The sequence below is a fragment of the Sporothrix schenckii genome (genome assembly GCF_000961545.1).
Source record: "Sporothrix schenckii 1099-18 chromosome Unknown Cont43, whole genome shotgun sequence".
NCBI lineage: Eukaryota > Fungi > Ascomycota > Sordariomycetes > Ophiostomatales > Ophiostomataceae > Sporothrix > Sporothrix schenckii.
The window spans coordinates 1132980-1150836 of NW_015971144.1; the positions used below are offsets into that span (position 1 = coordinate 1132980).

Below are 17857 nucleotides of genomic sequence, written 5' to 3' on the forward strand. Positions count from 1 at the left end.
CCAGTCTGTGAGATACATCGTAGTTACAGTGAGAGTCGCGTGTCTGCCGTTGACCGGGGTAAAATGATGTTTTAGGGCCAGTTCGCGTCTTCCCTAGGCAGACAGGAACAGCTGGGATGAGCCAGGAACGTGTCGTTTTCTAATGTCGGGAAGGATACGTATACGTACCAATAGTCTACATCGCATTCTTCTATTCGATGCCATTCAAAACAGCGGAAGCCCAAAGTCGTGCAGCATGGAAGACGTCATAGCGTAATAGTGTAAGGGGTTCGCTTTCGACAAAACACGGGAGCGAAGGTACCCTTCTAAGCAAAACTTTTTGTTGCCCTCTTGTGTGCAATACACAGTTTGTGAAGCGGTGAAGGCGCGCATTTCCCAGAGGTCCCTCTTTAATGCAGGAAGGAGGAGCTTCATTACACGATGCATCGTACTCATACGAACGTGCGTCCGAGGTGTGTCTGAAGATGTGTACGATAGGCCGGGGAGACGGGGCCGAGGGCGGCCAGGCCCCAGTCAGTGACTACTGCAGCATTGTTTCTTCCGAAGGTCTTGTTTGCCGTCACCTTGTGCATCGAATGTTGAAAACGTGTTGTCAGGAGCACGAGAGTCCTCGATGCAGGGCCCCCCTACAGCTCTCCTTTCGTCGCATATCCAAAGGCAATCAGGAGACGGACAAGCAGACGGCAATCAGGGAAAGCCCATGGTCGGGGAGTATGCGTTTTATGGCTCTTGTTCCAGCAACGAAGTATCAGAAACGCAAGAAACACCAAAAAGCCCCGGGAAGCACCCGCAAAACAATGCATCAAGAACAATGGACTGGCCTGGTTTCTCTTCTTTTGCTCACGTTCCTCTCCGTTCAGGGGTACATCAGCGTACCATGGCCCCATGGCCCCGTCGCGTCAGGAGGTATGACAGGCGGCGAAACAGTCAACTTGGGACGAGATCGTACGGCGGTCTTTCCATGGCATTGACAGGTCGATGACAGCAATCGAGCAATCGAGCAATCCAGCAATCTACCACACGTGCAAAATTGCTCAGAGGCCAGCTAAGCACATTTTGCCGGGAGTACTACTCTTACGACGGACGTCGTACTCACTGTCGCAATGCATTCATGTCAGCCAGCCTGCCCAGTCCAAGTCAAGCCATACATCGTACGAACATGAAAATAGTAAACAGACCTCGGACCTAGAACTGAGAAATTAGTGCCCTCTTTGACAAGGCCAGATCCTGGAAAGACAAATAAAAATAAAATACTCCGTATGGGAAACAAAAAAGTCGATACCTCGGGTCAGTAAAGAAACAAACAAGGATGTTGATGGCCAGGATGACGAGCGGCGACGAGCAAGTGGAGTGAGGCAAGCGGCCAGACAAGGACAAGGTTTTGGTGCAGGATTAGCAGGGCAGAACAGCGGCCTGCTGTGTTGTGGACGACAGCCAGGGGTACGATACGACAGGCCATCGCTTGCGCCGCACCCCGTAAATGTCACAGCATGGGAGCAGTCGCTCTCGTTCCTCGTCTTGTCTTGCTGGCGTCTCAGCGTCGGCCAGGCCCGTCGAAGCATAGACGGCATACGACCTTCTCTGTACAGCGTGACTGGCAAGGCAACAGGTAATACGCCACAGGCGGCAATGGTAATGAAAAGGAGCAGGCGCGTCTATTTCTGGCTCCCAAATGCTGTTAATATCGCAGGCTCTATTTATGTATTCGTTCAAGCAGAACGGCCGCCGCGAGTCGCATGTAAAGAGGACGGGACGAGGACGCGGCCAGAGGGCGAGGCCAAGAGCCTGACAATTACATTCGTAAAAGCTGCAAAACACTTCGCGGAACCAACAAACGGCCGGGTCCTCTTCGCGATGCCTCGTTCGGAGTAAGGACGTTTGAATGGTCGAAAGCCGTCCGAGGCAGAAGCCAGGCAAGTCGCCATGCAAATGGTATAAAAAAATAAAAAATAAAAAAAAAAAGACCCGCAACCAGCGCACGAACTGCACCTTCCCGCGGCGACGGAAAGGGTGCCTCCTCGTCCCTCTCCTTAATAGTGGCCCCTCTCCTTCCCTCTCACGTCTTTAAATTTCGGGCATCGACGCCCATTGGTTGGACGTTCTATTTTTAGTAGGCGCCAGAACCAGTCGAAACACTGTTCCAGCAGATTGCCGCGTGGTGATTGGCCGCCCGGACAGGGGAGGGTTGTTCCAGACGCCGGCGCTGTGGGTGCTGATTGGACAACCACTTAGTACTGTGGGGCGCCTTACCAGTAAGCCTCAGCATGCACGCTCCAACACGACAACTTCCTTGGCTTTCCCGCGTACGACGTACAGGGCGATTGCGGCTGGCAAGCAGAAACGAAGACGACAGAAGGAACGACAGCCAAACCGCCCATGCGAGACCCGCTTTTCACTTCGCGTTGCGCCTTCTCATCCTGATCCTCTTGAAACTGTTTCTCTCTGTTGAGCGCATGCAAAGCAGTCGAGGCACTGTCCTTCTGCCATCCTTCTTGCTCCCTCGTCTTCCCCTACTAGACGCAGATCTTACTTGTCGTCTTTGCCACGCGCGCACTCGACGTTCGGCCCTCGACCTGGAACCCTCGATCCTAATCCTTTTGTTTTGGGCCCGTCCATCGCACCTGCCCTTTGTTCCTAAAAGTAACGATACATGTGCACAGTCAGTGGTTGGTCGTGACTGCCATACCAGACCCGTGGCGGTTGTCCGTCGCTCCTGCCGCTCCCCTCATTTGCACAGAACAGTCGGAGAACGGAGTACAACATACTTTGTCCCTATTCGCAGACCTTGCCGCTCCTCAGGCGAGAAAGAAGGCCCCCGTTTCTTCAGCACCAACAGCCGTCGTTCTGGTCGTTCTGGTTGTTCTGGCCATCCATCCCACCCTCGTTCATTCTCCGTCTTGCCGTTGTCGCTCGCGCTTTCCCTCTTCACAAAGAACTCCACCACCCTCCAATCACCCACATACCCTTCCAATTCCCAGGCAAACCCCTGTCCGTCTCCCTCCTGTTGCTGAACAAAGGCAGACCGAACCGCCTGGCGCTGGTGGCTCTTTCCTGTTCTGTCCAGCGTTCACAAACTCACTGGCGCACACACACAACGCCTCACATCTCACCCGCCGCCTCTTTTCCCCCGTTTCTCTCTTTGTTCCCCCTCCTCTTCCTCCCTTGTCCCCTGTCATTGGCACCCAGCACCAGCCAAATCTGTTTTCTGGCTGTCTTCTTGTCCTTTCGTCTTTTCTCACACACTCACCCACGCCCAACCTGTTTTGTCTTTTCGCTTGCTCTTTGCACTCGTCTGTTTGTTTTCCTCTACACCTTGACTTGTTTTCTTCTTTTCTTCTCCCCCCCGGGGACATCATCATCAACCCTCCCATCGAGCACGCTACGAGCGAGCCAGCAGACGACGACGCCGGCACGCACTATCGACTTGCGCTCGCCCATCTCTCTCCTCCGCCTCGTCTCGCGTCCGCTTTTTGTCCCTTTCGTCCTTGTCGGCTTACCATTCTTCTTTCCATTCTGCTCGTTTTTCCTTGCGATCTCTTCCTTGTTTTTCCTCATCCTCCGCGGCGCTCCGCCTTTTGACTTTGCAACGGCACAACCGACAATGTGTTAGATTCTTCTTAGACCAGACGTCGCTTTGCTTTTGGACTCATTTTTTCTTTTTTTTCTTCCTCTTTTGGCCGGCCTTTGTCTTTCAACCTGCCCTCTCTCGACTGTTGCTTCGCTTCGCTGCCGTTCTCTTTTCGACCCAACAAACCCGCCCTAATAACCTTATTGTTCGCTGCGTTACTGGTTCTCTCTGCGACAAATCCAACCCTCTCGACTTTTGCAACACGTTTAATACTGCACCTCTCTCCCTCTTCTTTCTTCCGCTTCTTCTCCGTCGCAGCACCAATACCCAGGCGGTTGGCGCGTACTGGGTCTTGACGCAGCGGAAGCAAACCTGGAGGCTCCCAACGACCGCGCCGGCTCATTGCCGACGAGGCCGAACAGCACACCCAGCGGCCCCCCAAACGAACAAAGGCCATCTTTTTCCTCTTCCTCGCCCTCTCAACGCTCCCGACTTCTGCCGCCTCCCTTTCCGACAATGCCTTCGGCCACCGCACGGCGATTATACGAGGACCAAATACCGTCCTTTATGTCCGTCTTCGATCTGGGTGCCGAGACGATGGACGACCAGAGCACTGTCACCGTTGTCGATCCCAAAATAATAGGCTTCCCCAGCTCCAGCTTCGCCGAGAAGCAGCTGTCCAGCCTCGCTCACCCATCCTCCGCAAGCACGACGGGCCCCGCTGCACCACCGGCACTCTCCGATCCGTCACACCGCCATCACGACAGCACCTCGACACAAATGTCCGAGTCGGCTGACTCGTCGCCCACAACCACAATGTCATGCACAGACTCGTCCTCTCTCTCTGACCCGTCGCCGTCGTCCTCGCCCGACTCACCAATAAACCTCCTTCCGCTTGCCGCCTTCCCTGGCCCCTCGTTTGGCGGTTTCGCTTCCATGTCGACTGGTTTGGCCTCTTTGTCAGTCATTGACCCGAATAACGGCAACACCACCAACAGCAACAACAGCAATGGCGGCCAAGGCCTTGAGCGCCCCATGACCTCACCGTCGCCAAGGCGGCGCAACATGAAGGGTCTGTCCATCCAGCCGCCATTCGTGTCACCGACATTGCCGACGTCGACGCAGATTTCTGAACCGACATCACCATCTTTCATCAAGCCTCAGATTCCCGCCATGAAGCGTAAGCCCAGCCAGCTCAGCTTGAAGACCACCACCCACGACCTTGTCAAGTCCACGGCAATTGAGGTGCCTCAGTCGCCATCCTTGGCCATTCCGCCCATCCTCCAGCGACGTGCGCTAAAGCACTCGACGTCATCGCCACACATCTTGTCATCGCTCAACTCCTCCACATTTGGTCCGCCAGGCGGCATGACTTTCCCCACTGTTCTCGAGCGCAATGAGTCGGGCCTCTCTGAATTCTTGCGCCCTTCCAAACCGGCTGGTCCGGTCGGGTTGGACGCCACTATTCTTGAGGAGGAATCGCCAATTCGCGCGCAGATTGCAAATCGTGCCACGTACGAATTTGAGCCGTACCATGAGGTCGAGAATAATGAGGACCAGAAGACGCCCGGCTACCCCGATGGCCCGATCGCTATTTACGATGACAATGTGTTTTTGTACCTCGAGCCGACAGCAGAAGAGGCTTCGCGCTTTGATGTTGTCATCAATGTCGCTCGCGAGGTGAAGAACCCATTCAAGTCGAACGCCAAACATACCCAGGCGCAGTCAAACCCGCTCCCACCACAACAGCAGCAGCAGCAGCAACAGCAACGTCAACTGTCACCGCCTCAGCTGAACGAGCCGAGAAATGCGGTGCCCAAACTGGCCCCGATTATGGAACCGGCCACGGAGCAAGAAGCTGAGCCTGCGGCGGAATGCGAGCAAGTCGACGGGAGTATTCCCATGGTGACGGAGCCGAACACACTTCCTACTGTCGTCGAGCCTACCACCAACACGTTGGAGGCTTCGCATGCCGCCACTTCGTCCCGCCTCAAGCGAAAAGCGCCGGCATTGTCTCTGACGCTGGCCGAGCCGTCGACTGGTGCGACAGAGGCAGGCAATGAGGACAACACGCCCACTACTCCGAAGGCCACCCAAACCTTGCAAGAGCCCGAGTACATCCACATTCCGTGGGACCATAATACCGACATTGGCCAGGACCTCATGATGCTCTGCGAAGCGATCGACCAGCGCACGAAGGAGGGGAAGAAGGTTCTGATCCACTGCCAACAGGGCGCGAGTCGATCGGCCAGTCTGATCATCGCGTACGGCATGTACCAGAATCCAGAGCTGACTGTCAATGACTCCTACTACGCGGCTCAAGCCAAGAGTAGATGGATCAGCCCCAATATGCGGCTGATGTACTGCCTGCAGGACTTCCAGAAGGAGGTCAGAAAGCGGAGAGGCTCGAATTCCTGGCTCCGGCCAGGCCGCAGTCCGACCAAGCACCGTGCAGCGCTCTCCATGGACGCGATTGAAATATCGCCCAAGGAGCCCTTATCCGCACCACTGCCCGCCGAGGATGCAAATGGAAGCGGCAGTGCCACAATAAACAGCCCGGAGAGAAGTCCCATGCGGCCACGCGGCAACTCGACGCCAAACAGCCGGGAACCCATCTCGCCGGGCCCATCCTCGGCACCGTCCAGCTTTTCGTGGGACGAGAAGGAGGATGAAAGCGACCCGCAGCGGTTCGGCCGGTTCGACTTTGGTTTCACGTCGACTGGTCTTCAGCCACCGAAATTGAATGCCCCGCCCTTGTCCCAGGCCCAGACCTTTGGCGGCAGCGGCGGTCTGACTCTGCCAGGTGGTGGCAATGGTACGGGTGGTGGTTTCATGCGCCCGCCACCCTCGCCTGGCTTTGCCGCACATCGCTTTGGAGAGTTCCCCGGCAGCTCACATTCGAACCCTTCGTCGTCTGGATTCCCGCTTCTCAGCCCTGGCTTCCCGCCACCGCGTAGCTCTTGTAGCGATGGCCTGGACAGCATCCTAGCTCGGAACATGGACCCTCCTTTGCGGCCTATCAACTACAGCAACCCTCTCAAGACCACCGCCGCCAATACTACTAGAACTACTACCACTACTACTTCTACCAATACCAATACCACTACGACCAACGCTCCGCCTGCGCCTACCTTCAAGACGTCATTCTTCAATCTCCCCAGCATCATCGTCAAGCCATCACCGAAACCGGAGCAGTCGATCACAATCCGCCCCGCATATGTGGACGACGATGAGCCGCTCATGTCGCCACGTGCGGAGACCATGACGAACAACCCACTGCACGACCAGTTGGCCGACCACCAGCAGTACGCCGAGATGTCGTCGGCGGGGGGCATGCACTTTGTCGAGGCGCGGCCCGCGCTGGTTGACGACATGGACAAAGAGATATCCAACGAACTCTTCTCCCCACGCGAGACGATGTTTCCGCGCGATCCCTTCTTCCCGTTTGGCCGGCCCACGCAGGTGGACGATCCACGCAGCCCGCCCACCAAGGGCGAAACGCCTATTGTGCGTTCCATTGATGAAATCATATGAATGAAAAAGGAGTGGCCTTTCTTCTCTTGACTAAGAAGAGGAGGGGGGACACGCCGTTGCCAGCGAGCGTTTTTTAGCCGGTGTTTTTATTTTACTTGTTTGCTGGCGTTGTCCATCTTTTATGTGTGTGAGCTTTCATTTGTTTTCCATTGGGGGGTGTGGGGGTTGGAAAGGCGACAAGTGGTGGTATCAGGACGGGAGGTGTTCAATATTTAGTCCGATCTGGCTTCATATTTCTGGCGAGCCAGGGTGACAAATAGGGCGCAGGCTTTTACATTTCTGAAAACCTCGTCCAAACCTTTAGTGTATCATTATCTTTTATAACAATAACAAACCATAAAATATTATGTCCTATGTACTTGAAGGTGCTTGAGAATATAACACTACAAACAGGCCTTTTCGTCGGTGGCATATATATGTAAACACCAATCATCAGTCAATGGTGCGCAGCACATATAAACCAGGGTGCTTCCGAGTCTACTACTTGCATTGCGCATATAACCCTTCACGCTCCTTTGTCTTTTCTTGTCTTCTCTTTTCTTTTTGTCCTACTGTTTATTTGTTTACTCGTCGTATGTAAGGGCGATAAAATGTAAATGTTGTATCCTGTCAATTAAAAGAAAAATAATACTTCACTATTTTTAGAAGTCCTATTTATATTTGAGGAAATATACAAGCCAAGAACACAAAAATAGAACGGAATTGCTCTACATCATTCACACAGCTTACAGTCAGGAACCGCACTTCCGAGCTCGGCTTACTTATAAAATTTCTTCTTGCTCTATTATATTTTACGTTCTAAATATAATTTATATGTACATGTAAGTTGACATCTCCGTTGTCGCGGACACGTCGTTTCTAGAAATGGGAATGCCAAGTGGTGCACAAGACAAATAAATGGCAACTGTTTGCAATGGCAGGTGCATGCTCTCCATGCACTGGTCTCTTCGCATAAAACTCCGTGTTGTTCTCGCCCCCTCGCCTTCTTACTGCGTCTTACCCGCCTTGGCGGCCTCCTTCTTCAGTTTCTCGGTCCGCGCAATCTGCGCCTCAACACCGATGCCGCCAAACACCAGGCCAACACCCAGCCACTGCATCCCCGACAGCCGGTGACCAAAGGCCACCACGGACAGCATCATTGTGCACATCTTGCGCGTGACTGTGACTGTGACCAAAAAGACGGACGAGAAGGTGGCGAGGGCGTAAAAGATGAAGATCTGGCCGACGGCGCCGCACGCCGCGAAGCCCAGCACGTCCCGCCAGACGGACGGGTGGCGCTGCATAAACTCGAGCGCCGCGGCCAGCTCGCCGCTGCCGAGGTTGGTGCCCCAGAGCCCCGTGGCCGCGGCAGCGACGCCGCGGCCAGCGGACGTAGCCACCTCGTCGACGGCGCCGAGCCAGGCGCCCACGCCAGAGTGCACGAGCAAGGGGCTGACGACCAGCAGGTAGGCGCCGGTCACGGCGGTCTGCATGAGGCTGTTGGCGCACATCATCTGGGGGCCCGAGAAGGGCTGGAAGGCGCCAAAGATGTAATCCTGGGTGCTGTTGGTGAGGCCGTCAAACAGCAAGTTGATGCCGAGCAGCAAGAGGCCCCAGGCGGTTTGGCCCGTACCCGAACCCGAGGAGGAGGACGAGGACGCCCTCTTCTTGTGGCTCCCCGTGTGCAGCGTAAAGACGGCGACGCCGGCCGTGACGGCCGCGACGACCATGTACTTGTAGAGCGGGTAGCGGCGACGGAAGAGGGTGACGTGCAGGAACATGACGGGCAGCAGCTTGCAGGACTTGGCCAGAATGTAGGTGATGTAGTCAATGTGGCCGAGGGCGGCGTAGCCAAAGGGCGAGGCGAGGGACGAGGTGAGGGCGACGAGCAGCAGCGGCAGCAAGAGGCGCGAAGACGGGATGATCGGGGGCAAGGGCGTGCCGGTCGGCGTGGTGGCCCAGAGGTACAGCATGCCGGTGACGGCGGCCATGGCGGACTGGACGGTATTCAGAAAAACGGGAAAATGGAAGACCTCGGTGGCATTGGCCGGGTCGCGGTTGGCAACAATGGGCGCCGGGTACGTTGTCGTGGTCAGCTTCTCCTGCAGGTAGCCCCATGTCAGGCTGCCAGTGAGGTTAGCATGTGTCGGGATACGTTTGCCCAGTGGGCTTGGTTGTCGGACGTATGCACTTACAAAGACCCGTAGATGCCAGCCACGGCAATGGCAGCCTGCCGCATCCCTGCGGCGCTCTTTTGCGACGCGCCGCTTGCTCCGGCCTTGGCAGTTGCAGCGCCATTCGAGCCGCCCGCTGCTGTCGCAGTTTGACCGTTGGCTTCTTGCTGCTTCGCCAATAAGGCTGCTTCCCGGTCAAGCTTGCTGACATACTCGGATGATGGCTCGCGACGGACAGGCGCCGCCTGCTTGGTGCGCGCCATTCTGGAAGTCGAAAAGGACGAAGGGGGACTAAAGGAGAGTGTGTGTCGCAGAGAGCTAGGACGACCGCCAGCGGCTTCCGAGAGTGTCGATACGGTTCGCACGGAAAGAAAGGATTCGAAAGTCCAGTTTACAGAAAAGAAACGAGCAACGAAGAACGGAAGACCAAAGACGAAAGGAGCGACAAGATGTACACGCCACTACAGTATCGTTGAGGGCTGCTGCGCTAGGCGAGAATATGAGGCTTTGCGCGTGGCGGCGCGTTGATTTGAGGTAGCTCCTTAATAGTTGAGCGGACAGCCTGGCATTGAGGTTTCGGGGGGGAAAGTAGTGGCAGAAACGAAACCAGCCAGGTGGCCATTCAGGCCGTTTTCAGAAGGCGGTGTGTGGGTCACACAGCTATTTGTAGCCTTCTGTTGATAACGATAGTTCCGCACTACATTGAATATCAGAAGCCACCTTGACAAGGCATCGCGCAAAAACGGTCACCTGTAGAAATGGCTCTTTTTCTGCAACGTTTTGAGTATTACTGTCAATTCCCTTTTGGCCCGTTTCGACCATTGTATTTGAGAGTCTGCCGCTGATGCGAGGTAAACATGTACATTGAACGCCGGCAAACAACAACGCAGAATATGAACGGAAATTTTGAGTAATTTGGATAGTATCGAGAGTGAGCGGAGACAAGAAAAAAAAAATAGACACTGGCGAGCTCATGGCTATCCGTTGTCACCTCGTCCCGGTTCCTCGTTAGAGCCATCGAAATAAAGCTACGCGAGGGGTTACATGCTCGAAGGCGTGTTGCGTAGGTCTGAGGCGAAATGACCGACGGAGACGAGAGAAGGAGGGTTGGCATGAGAACGTGGGTTGATAATCCGAGTAGGAAACCAGTTGAAGACGAGAGTGGGATGTTTCTCGTGTGCTCGATGAGATACAGTTTTGGCCTAAAAGATATCTGACGACTAGGAGAACAGGAGCTTGAAAATATCGGGACGAAAGAAGCGAGGCGGACAGAGAGAAAAATTGCCGGAGGGAGTGTGAGTGAGGTGAAAAACGTTCTAGGGAGAGTTGTTTTGTCATCTCCTCTTGTTTTTTTGGTGGATTGAAAAAATCATAAATCATCGCCGAGACAAAGTAAGCAAATTGTTAAAAACAGAACAAATAAACACCCTTTTTTGACCATCCATGCCCAACCAGCTTCGCCATTGCAGAACGTTAAGACCGCTGTAGTAAAATGTCGACTGAGCATTCGAGAAGAACGATTTGTGGTAGAGGGAAAGGAAGCAAAACCACTTTGACAAAGACAGGGAAACAGGTTAAATAAGACAGGGGAGCGTGCCGACGAGGCGTAGTTTTTCAGTGAATGGGGCAAAAGAACGAGGAACATGGGAAGGGGAAAAATAAGAGTTAGCCGGTGCAAACACGCGCAGAGTAAATCGATGAGCCTTGTCGTAATATCATTTTTGTACCGCCCTCGAGGGCTCGCCGTTAAGAAAAAAGTTCAGCCTCGCGGCAAGCCGGATCTGGTGATGAATCAAAGGTCGAAGGGTTGCCGAATTCGAGTAGACAATAAATATTATCAGGAGAGACGCCGGAGGAAAGATACAAGGAAACGTCAACAAAGTCAACCATGGTTCTTGCTGTACCAAGGATGAAGGAAGGCGGGTTGGATAGCCGCCAATCGGGATTGTCGCAATTACTCAGGAGACTGCACAGCCTGGCTTCTGCGCATCTTCTCGGCCTCGAGGTTTTCGTACAGGAGGAAAAGTGCCGTTTCATTCGCCTTGGAGGTTCCCATGATGGTGAACATTCTCTCACCAGTCTCATCGTGAGGTGCCTAATCTACGTTAGTCGTCTGTTGTACCTGAGTATTTCGAGGCTACGGGACTGGCTGCCAACATACCTTTGCAATGGAGATCCGTGCGCCAGAAGTCTTGCGAATCTCGCTGATCTTAGTGCCCGCACGTCCGATAATGCAGCCCACCATGTCAGCGGGGATGCTGATGTTCTGCGTCTGGAGCTCAGCTCCATGCTCATCCTGCGTGGGGGGGCCACGGGCAGCAGCGTCCGAGTCAGAGCGGCGGTTGTTCGAACGAGGAGCGCCACCGTTGCTGAAATCAGCGCCATTTCCTGTGCGCGTCACACGGGACGAGTTGCCGTAATCGCCGCGCGGCGCAGAGTTGAAGCTCGAAGACGGAGCAGACGAAACGGTCGGGGCGCTGCCGCTCTGGGTGCGAACAGCAGGGTTGTACAGAACGGTGCCGGTACCGCGTTGCCAATCATCGACGAGGCACTTGCAGATTTCCCAGATGGCGCTGCGGATACCGTCGGGGGTGCCTTGAATCTCGACAATGCGCTCCGTCGATTGGGGGAGCATGTCCTTTTGGGCAACCATGCGAACGCCGGAAGCATCCTGGATGTGCTTGATCTTTAGGCCGCCACGGCCGATGATGGTGCCCATCTGATTGTGAGAGATAAGTAGTTTGATGGCTGGCTTGGTTAGTACAAGGAGAAATATATGTAGTGAGTAATCCAGGCAATAATTGCAAGGGCGGGACGTCGCATCGACTTACGATGAGTACCGTTTCCTTGGACGACACCACCCATACCCATGGTCGGAACACCTTCGAGAAGGGCAGCTGCAACAATGGAGTAGGCCTTTGCGATGGCCTCGCAGCCGCCAGTGATGGTCAGGACGCGGTCGTGCACACCCTGAACAACTTTGCTGACACCGGCCTTGACACCGGTCTCGTCGCGAAGGTCTGCGACATTCTTGCCGGCCTTGCCGATGATAACACCGGCTTCCTTTGACGAAACGATCGCGCGCAACGTCAGCTGGGTCTGCGCATATTCTTCGTCGGTCTTGGGGACGATCTCGCCGTCGGGGCCGAGGCGGTCGTCATCGATCTTCATATGGTCGGAGAGGTCCGCGACATCGTTGCCGTTGCCATCTTGAGCAGACATTTTGTTGTTTGGGGGATATGTTTCGAGGGAGGTGGTGTGAGACGAAGAAGCGGGGAAGTTGGCGGAAGAAAGAGGTGGCCGTAGGGTCGCGAGAAGTGAGACGAAGGGAGGCAGAAAGAAGACGGGATAGAGAAGACGTGAGGGAGAATAAGGTGAGTCGGTGAGGTCGGGGAGGAGGGAGGTGGGAGAGGGGAAGGAAGGAGAGGGTGATGCCGGTCAGAAGATGGGATGTAGTTATCTTTTGTCCTTGTTGGAGAGAGAAGAGGGTTGATGGAAAACCCAAACAAAAAAGTGAGGGGACGTTTTTGTTGGCGGCGCGTGAGGAAGAATTTGTGTGGGCTGGTAGTGGTGGGGGAGTGGCACTTCTACGGAAAAGCTAGTGTGGAAGACAGTTAGTGGCTTGTTTGATTGGTTGAAGCGGTGAGTACGGAGCAGTCGCACAAAGCCGACAAGGGTAGGCAAAAAAAGGAATAAAACAGCGTGCAAGGAGCAATAGGCCTTGAAAATGAAAGACAATGCAACTCCAGTGGTGGATGAGATTGAGACGGGAAAGTAGAAAGAAATACTGTGAAATAAAACAAAACAAAGATCCTCGAAATGCAGATGATCTTTGAGGGTATGGTATACGTGCGATAGGAGCACTTCGGTGGGAAAGATTCAGACATGACGAGCAGTGCCGTCCCGGCTTCCGTCAGATGCCGCTTTGTAAACACGTCAAGTTCCTTCTCATGACTCCACTTTGAGTCTACGCGAACAGATAACGACCGCTTGAGACACCAGGCATAAGCACGCTTTAGTCGTAATGGGACTGCTTTGGCTGTGCTGTTTCCTTGCGAGCCTGTCAAGACCCAATAGTCTAGCCAAGGTCAACTGTGAATGGCGGGGGCAGGCGCTGCGATAGTGTACAAGATGAATTTGCGAGCGTGTTGAGGCGCAGAAATGGCTTAGGGCAAGGATCAAATGTGAAAATAAGGTATTGTTGTTGTGGCAAGACAAAAGACTAGACGACTTACAAGTCCGTGAGACCCTGGTATTGTTAGGGTGACTGATGATTTGCACAGTGGGGTTGGTTGTCCCAGAAGTCCAGGATGGACGGGAGCGAAGGCTGAAGCTCAAAAAGGATTTTGTTAGTGCATTGAATATCTCGGGGCCTCACTGTTTCCGACACCGGGATATTGCAAGGCGATCGAAGAATGGTTGCTTGCCCTTTTAACCTTGCAAGTGGTGCGCTTGTTAGCTTTCACTTGTAGCGAAATTGACAGAAACACATGATGAGAATTGGCACACTTGGTAGCATCAGGCCGAGATACTAACCGATCTTTGAAGCAATCGGGACGAGGTCGACGATTGTCGATTGCGATGGGGCAGAGCCGGGCAAGGTGGAGAGGGCAGCTTCGGAAACGGCCCACACGCAGACGGATCAATGGGTAGTCGATCACAAAGTGCCGGAGCTATTTTGAAGGACAGCAACGGAGTCAGATTGACAAGATGAATGGAGTCGGGAAACAAGCCGCGTTCTGTGCTGTACGGAGAGGGTTTGCTATAAGGTGGTATCTTGGCGAAGGAGCAAAACGATGACGAGGAGAAGGGGAGAGGAGAGAGGAAAGGAGGGAAAGGAGAATAAAAGAAAAGGGAAAAGACCAAAAGGCCGCTGGGGAGGAGAATACGTCGACGGTAAGGGAAATAAGGCAGGTGGGCGGATGCGCACAGTACGGAAGGAGTGAATGGCTCGATTGTGATGAGGAAGTAGCGAATGTGGATGAGAGAAGGGAAAGAGCAGAGCGCATGTGGAGCTCAGAGACACAATAGAGAAGGCAAGCAGGCGAGGGAAGGAGCAAACTGAACGGGGCAAGAGCAAACGGACGCAACAAAATGCAGCTAAGAGTGTGATGGGGGAGGTAATGGGGGGTGGGGCGGGAGGACCGGCCGCGAGTATCCAGAGTACGGCCGTTTTTCAAATCGTCTCGCATGGCCTCTCAAGATGCCCCCAAAACTTGCGGATTTTTACGTGTCGTGTGCGAATCACCCTTTGGAGCATGGATGGGGACTGCAGCTGCTCCTTGCTGGACTCGGTGCTACTTCCTGCCTCCTGCATGCAGCTTCCTGGTCAATCCACCCAATCGTCGTCAAGGAAGGAACAGGCCGCATGCTTTCCCCTCGCCCCCCAAACAAAAGCATGCGTCGCGGGGAAGGCACGACGCACGGCTTTGTTCAAAAACGGGTGGACCTTGCCTCGTTGCAGCGTCCGTATTCGCAATCACATCTGTCGGTTCTGCGAATCGTAGGAAAGAGCGACCGGACGTCCTTGCTGTTGGGCGCGTCATCCTTCTGCCAATGGTCCCGCTTCATGCCGGCAAGACAGGTGGGTAATTTCGGCTCGTCATGTGCTCACCTCGCTGACCTTTTGCACTTTCAATACTATTAATGTTTGCAAGCAAAACCTCTCAAGTATAATAATTTCGTTTTGACCAGAAGACCACCGTCCCGGAGGTAAATTTCAATAAATTTCAACTTTGGTGACAAAAGAGCGCGATTTAAGGAAGGAGGAGTCAACTGATCAGATTCTAGTACTCTGCGGTTGCACACTAAATGAGACAGCGAAATAAAGGCTGTTGGTGCCGTTTGATGGTTGTACATATGTGCGGTATGTTGGGCAGCACTCTATCGATGCGGTGCGTCCTGCCTAGTAGCTCTAATTCAGAATATCATCGGATGGATGATATCCAAGACATGGACGTCAAACTCTATGCTCATTTTCCGCCACCATGTCGTCTTACAGTACCGTACGCTTTCAAAATCTACCGTGAACGTAGTGCAGCCTCGTGTTCTGCCCAAAAGTTCTTACACACGCGATGGCCCCAGTGCTCCACCCACCATTCGCTGAAAATATCATCGACATCGTCGCCATCGATACCACGCACGCGCTCATCGCGCTTGAGACCGCAGATGACACACGGCTTGGTGGACGTGGGCACCTTTTTGGCGATGGTAACAGGGATGGTGGCACTCTGCAGCTCCGGGATCTTGAGAGGAGGGTAATGTTTATGATCGGCCGCCTCGGCCGCTACCAGGGCCGCATTGGCCGTGGCCACGGTACTGCGCAGCTTGCCGACGTGGCGGCGCCAAGCAGCAACTACATCAGCAGCCTCGCGATCTTCGCGCTGGCCCTGTGCCTTGTCCAGGCCAGCGAGCTTCATGCCGCCACCTTTGCTGCTGCCTGCAGCTGAGATGGACATGCTCTGGGAGAGAAACTTGTCGCGGTGCCAGCGCTGTTTCCGGCCAGCAACGACACGGCCAGCTACGACAATAATTTGCAGGTAGTTGCGCAGGAAGGCGATGGTCTTAGGGTCGCCTATAACGCGGTTTCGAATCTCCACTGGCTGTGCAGATATTGGCTTAAATAGTGCCTCATCCGGGAGAGCCATCAGTGTTGGGAATAAGGAAAGCAGCACGGATGGCGGAGGAACGTTCGTCGGCGGTGGCGTCTTATCGGATATCGTACTGGGTGCTGCGGCATTGGCAATGGCCGGTGGAAGCTGTGCTGTCGATGTTGTCGGGTCAGGTTCTTGGGTTGGCTCCTCAGCATCCCAATCCCAATCGGACGTCACTGGCGTTGGCTTAGGAACCGCGGTCGTCTTCTTCGTTTGGGGCTTTGGCTGTGTTTTTGTCGGAGCCGGTAGCTTCTTCGTTTGACCGGGCTCTGCTTGTGAAGGTGCAGGGCCTTCAACGCCCCAAGCATCCCAATCGGCGTCTTCTGTTGGCGGCGGAGCACTCTTTTTTCTGGCCGCTGCTGAGGTCGCAGGTGCGTCCAAGCTCGGCCAGGCGGTCACAGGCGATGGTGTGCGATTCTTGACCGTTTCCGAAGGAAACTCAGCCGAGACGGGAGTTGTAACGGCGAGGCCAGGGAAGGGGTTTCGCTCTTGAAAAGAAGGTGATTTGGGTGCTTGTGGGTTGGCTTGAGCTGTCATGGACGTGCTACCAAAGCTGAGTGGTGATAAAAGGTTGGCAGCTGATCGGTTTTGTGTAGACGTGCCGTGCGGCTGAGAAACAGGGAGCGAAGATGACATCACAGCAGGTCCAGGTTCGTCCAGAGACAAGAGATCGACGAGTGCCGTACCTGAAGCTGGTGTCGCTGCTTGTTGCGTAGCTGAAGATCGTGATGAAGCGGGTGGGCGAGACGAGAAATGGCTTGAGGTGGCCATTGCTGGCCGCGGTGGCGAGGCATGACCCGTTTCAAAGTCTCCAAATTCATCATCCTCATAATCCTCATCACTATCAAAACTAGCATCCACATCAAAGTCGTCAGCATCGAACAAGACATTCGGATCGGCCAGTTTGTTTGGCTTCGGCTTCGCCTTTGGCGCGGGCACCGGGACGGGGTTCCGCCAAGGATCACGCGGCGGAGGCTGCGGACTTGTAGCCGGTTCTGCTACGGGCGGTTGAGACTTGGTAACTGGCGCATCGCCGAAATTAACGAGTGTATTTGAGATGAGGTCCATTGTCGACGCCCGGACGATACGCGTTCGTGCCGGTTCCTGGGGCTGGGACGGAGGAGCAGCTGGCTGGCTTGCCTGATACGTCGGCGGGGCTACCACCGGTGGTGGACCTGCTTCTGTTGCTGTCGAAGCTTCCTCAAAGTCACCCCAGGTATCGTCATCCTCGTCGTCCTCACCTGCCGGAGCTCCTGAGGTTACCGGCGCACCCCACGCGCCCGCGCCACTGCTGCCCCAGTTTAATGCCGGCTGGGTCGGCTGCAGTGGTGCTCCAAAAGACCATTGCTGCGGCCGCGGTGTATTGGATTGGGAGACGGGTGCTTGTGGTTGTTGTTGCGGTACTGGTGACGAAGATGGCTGCGAAAACGCCGTGCTGAGCAAGGCAAACGGGTCATCGGATTTCTGGGCCGCTGGGCCAGTGTGCGTCTGCGTCTGCGCCTGCGTCTGGCCTTGACCCTGCTGCTGGTTTGCCGGGGGATTGCCGCCGGAGAACGGGCCAAACTGGGCAAAGAGGTCCGCAGACATAGTCTCTTGTGAGAAGTGTGCCGCCCTAGAGGCAGGTGTGAATGTGCGCCAAAGGTGGGAACGTCTATGAGAGAGAAGCAGGTCGACGTTCGTCAACCTGGCGAAAGCCTGGCGTCAAGTTAGATAATTAGGGAGCTGAAAGCCGTGAGGGTGGGGCACGTGCGATTCGATCTAGCAAAACGGCCCACTCTGATGGCCGAGGAGTGCCTGAAGAGACAATTCTGGTCAGTTTTAAAATGATGTAAAGCTCAGCAGTACTGTTGTACATGTTTTATCGAAGATTTAATATATGAAAGGCATTCTTTGGCAGATTAGACAGCTTTATCGTATCCGTCGGTGGATCATGGGAAAGAGTCACGGTC

General features: G+C 54.5%; 7 protein-coding genes across 7 annotated transcripts; 2 read left to right on the forward strand and 5 right to left on the reverse strand.

Moving 5' to 3' along the window:
* Positions 1-3306: 3306 nt before the first annotated feature.
* Positions 3307-3555, reverse strand: SPSK_02874 (uncharacterized protein; the record flags this gene model as incomplete). Its single annotated transcript, XM_016729736.1, has 1 exon — positions 3307-3555. One exon carries the CDS (start codon positions 3553-3555, stop codon positions 3307-3309), a length of 249 nt encoding a protein of 82 aa, XP_016589099.1.
* A 62-nt stretch (positions 3556-3617) lies between these two features.
* SPSK_02824 (uncharacterized protein) lies at positions 3618-4025 on the reverse strand (the record flags this gene model as incomplete). The annotated part of the gene is made up of 1 exon (XM_016729687.1): positions 3618-4025. The coding sequence occupies one exon, from the start codon at positions 4023-4025 to the stop codon at positions 3618-3620; it is 408 nt and encodes a 135-aa protein (XP_016589100.1).
* Positions 4026-4084: 59 nt separating this feature from the next.
* On the forward strand, positions 4085-7102 carry SPSK_02205 (tyrosine-protein phosphatase; the record flags this gene model as incomplete). The annotated part of the gene is made up of 1 exon (XM_016729079.1): positions 4085-7102. The coding sequence occupies one exon, from the start codon at positions 4085-4087 to the stop codon at positions 7100-7102; it is 3018 nt and encodes a 1005-aa protein (XP_016589101.1).
* A 986-nt stretch (positions 7103-8088) lies between these two features.
* Positions 8089-9518, reverse strand: SPSK_02490 (solute carrier family 35 (UDP-galactose transporter), member B1; the record flags this gene model as incomplete). The annotated part of the gene is made up of 2 exons (XM_016729359.1): positions 8089-9205; positions 9277-9518. 2 exons carry the CDS (start codon positions 9516-9518, stop codon positions 8089-8091), a joined length of 1359 nt encoding a protein of 452 aa, XP_016589102.1.
* A 1691-nt stretch (positions 9519-11209) lies between these two features.
* On the reverse strand, positions 11210-12477 carry SPSK_02555 (kh domain protein RNA-binding protein; the record flags this gene model as incomplete). The annotated part of the gene is made up of 3 exons (XM_016729424.1): positions 11210-11350; positions 11417-12003; positions 12087-12477. The coding sequence occupies 3 exons, from the start codon at positions 12475-12477 to the stop codon at positions 11210-11212; spliced, it is 1119 nt and encodes a 372-aa protein (XP_016589103.1).
* Positions 12478-14458: 1981 nt separating this feature from the next.
* Positions 14459-14902, forward strand: SPSK_02817 (uncharacterized protein; the record flags this gene model as incomplete). The annotated part of the gene is made up of 1 exon (XM_016729680.1): positions 14459-14902. The coding sequence occupies one exon, from the start codon at positions 14459-14461 to the stop codon at positions 14900-14902; it is 444 nt and encodes a 147-aa protein (XP_016589104.1).
* A 373-nt stretch (positions 14903-15275) lies between these two features.
* SPSK_02288 (serine/threonineeeee-protein kinase ppk6) lies at positions 15276-17495 on the reverse strand (the record flags this gene model as incomplete). The annotated part of the gene is made up of 1 exon (XM_016729160.1): positions 15276-17495. One exon carries the CDS (start codon positions 17493-17495, stop codon positions 15276-15278), a length of 2220 nt encoding a protein of 739 aa, XP_016589105.1.
* Between the last annotated feature and the right edge of the window lie 362 nt (positions 17496-17857).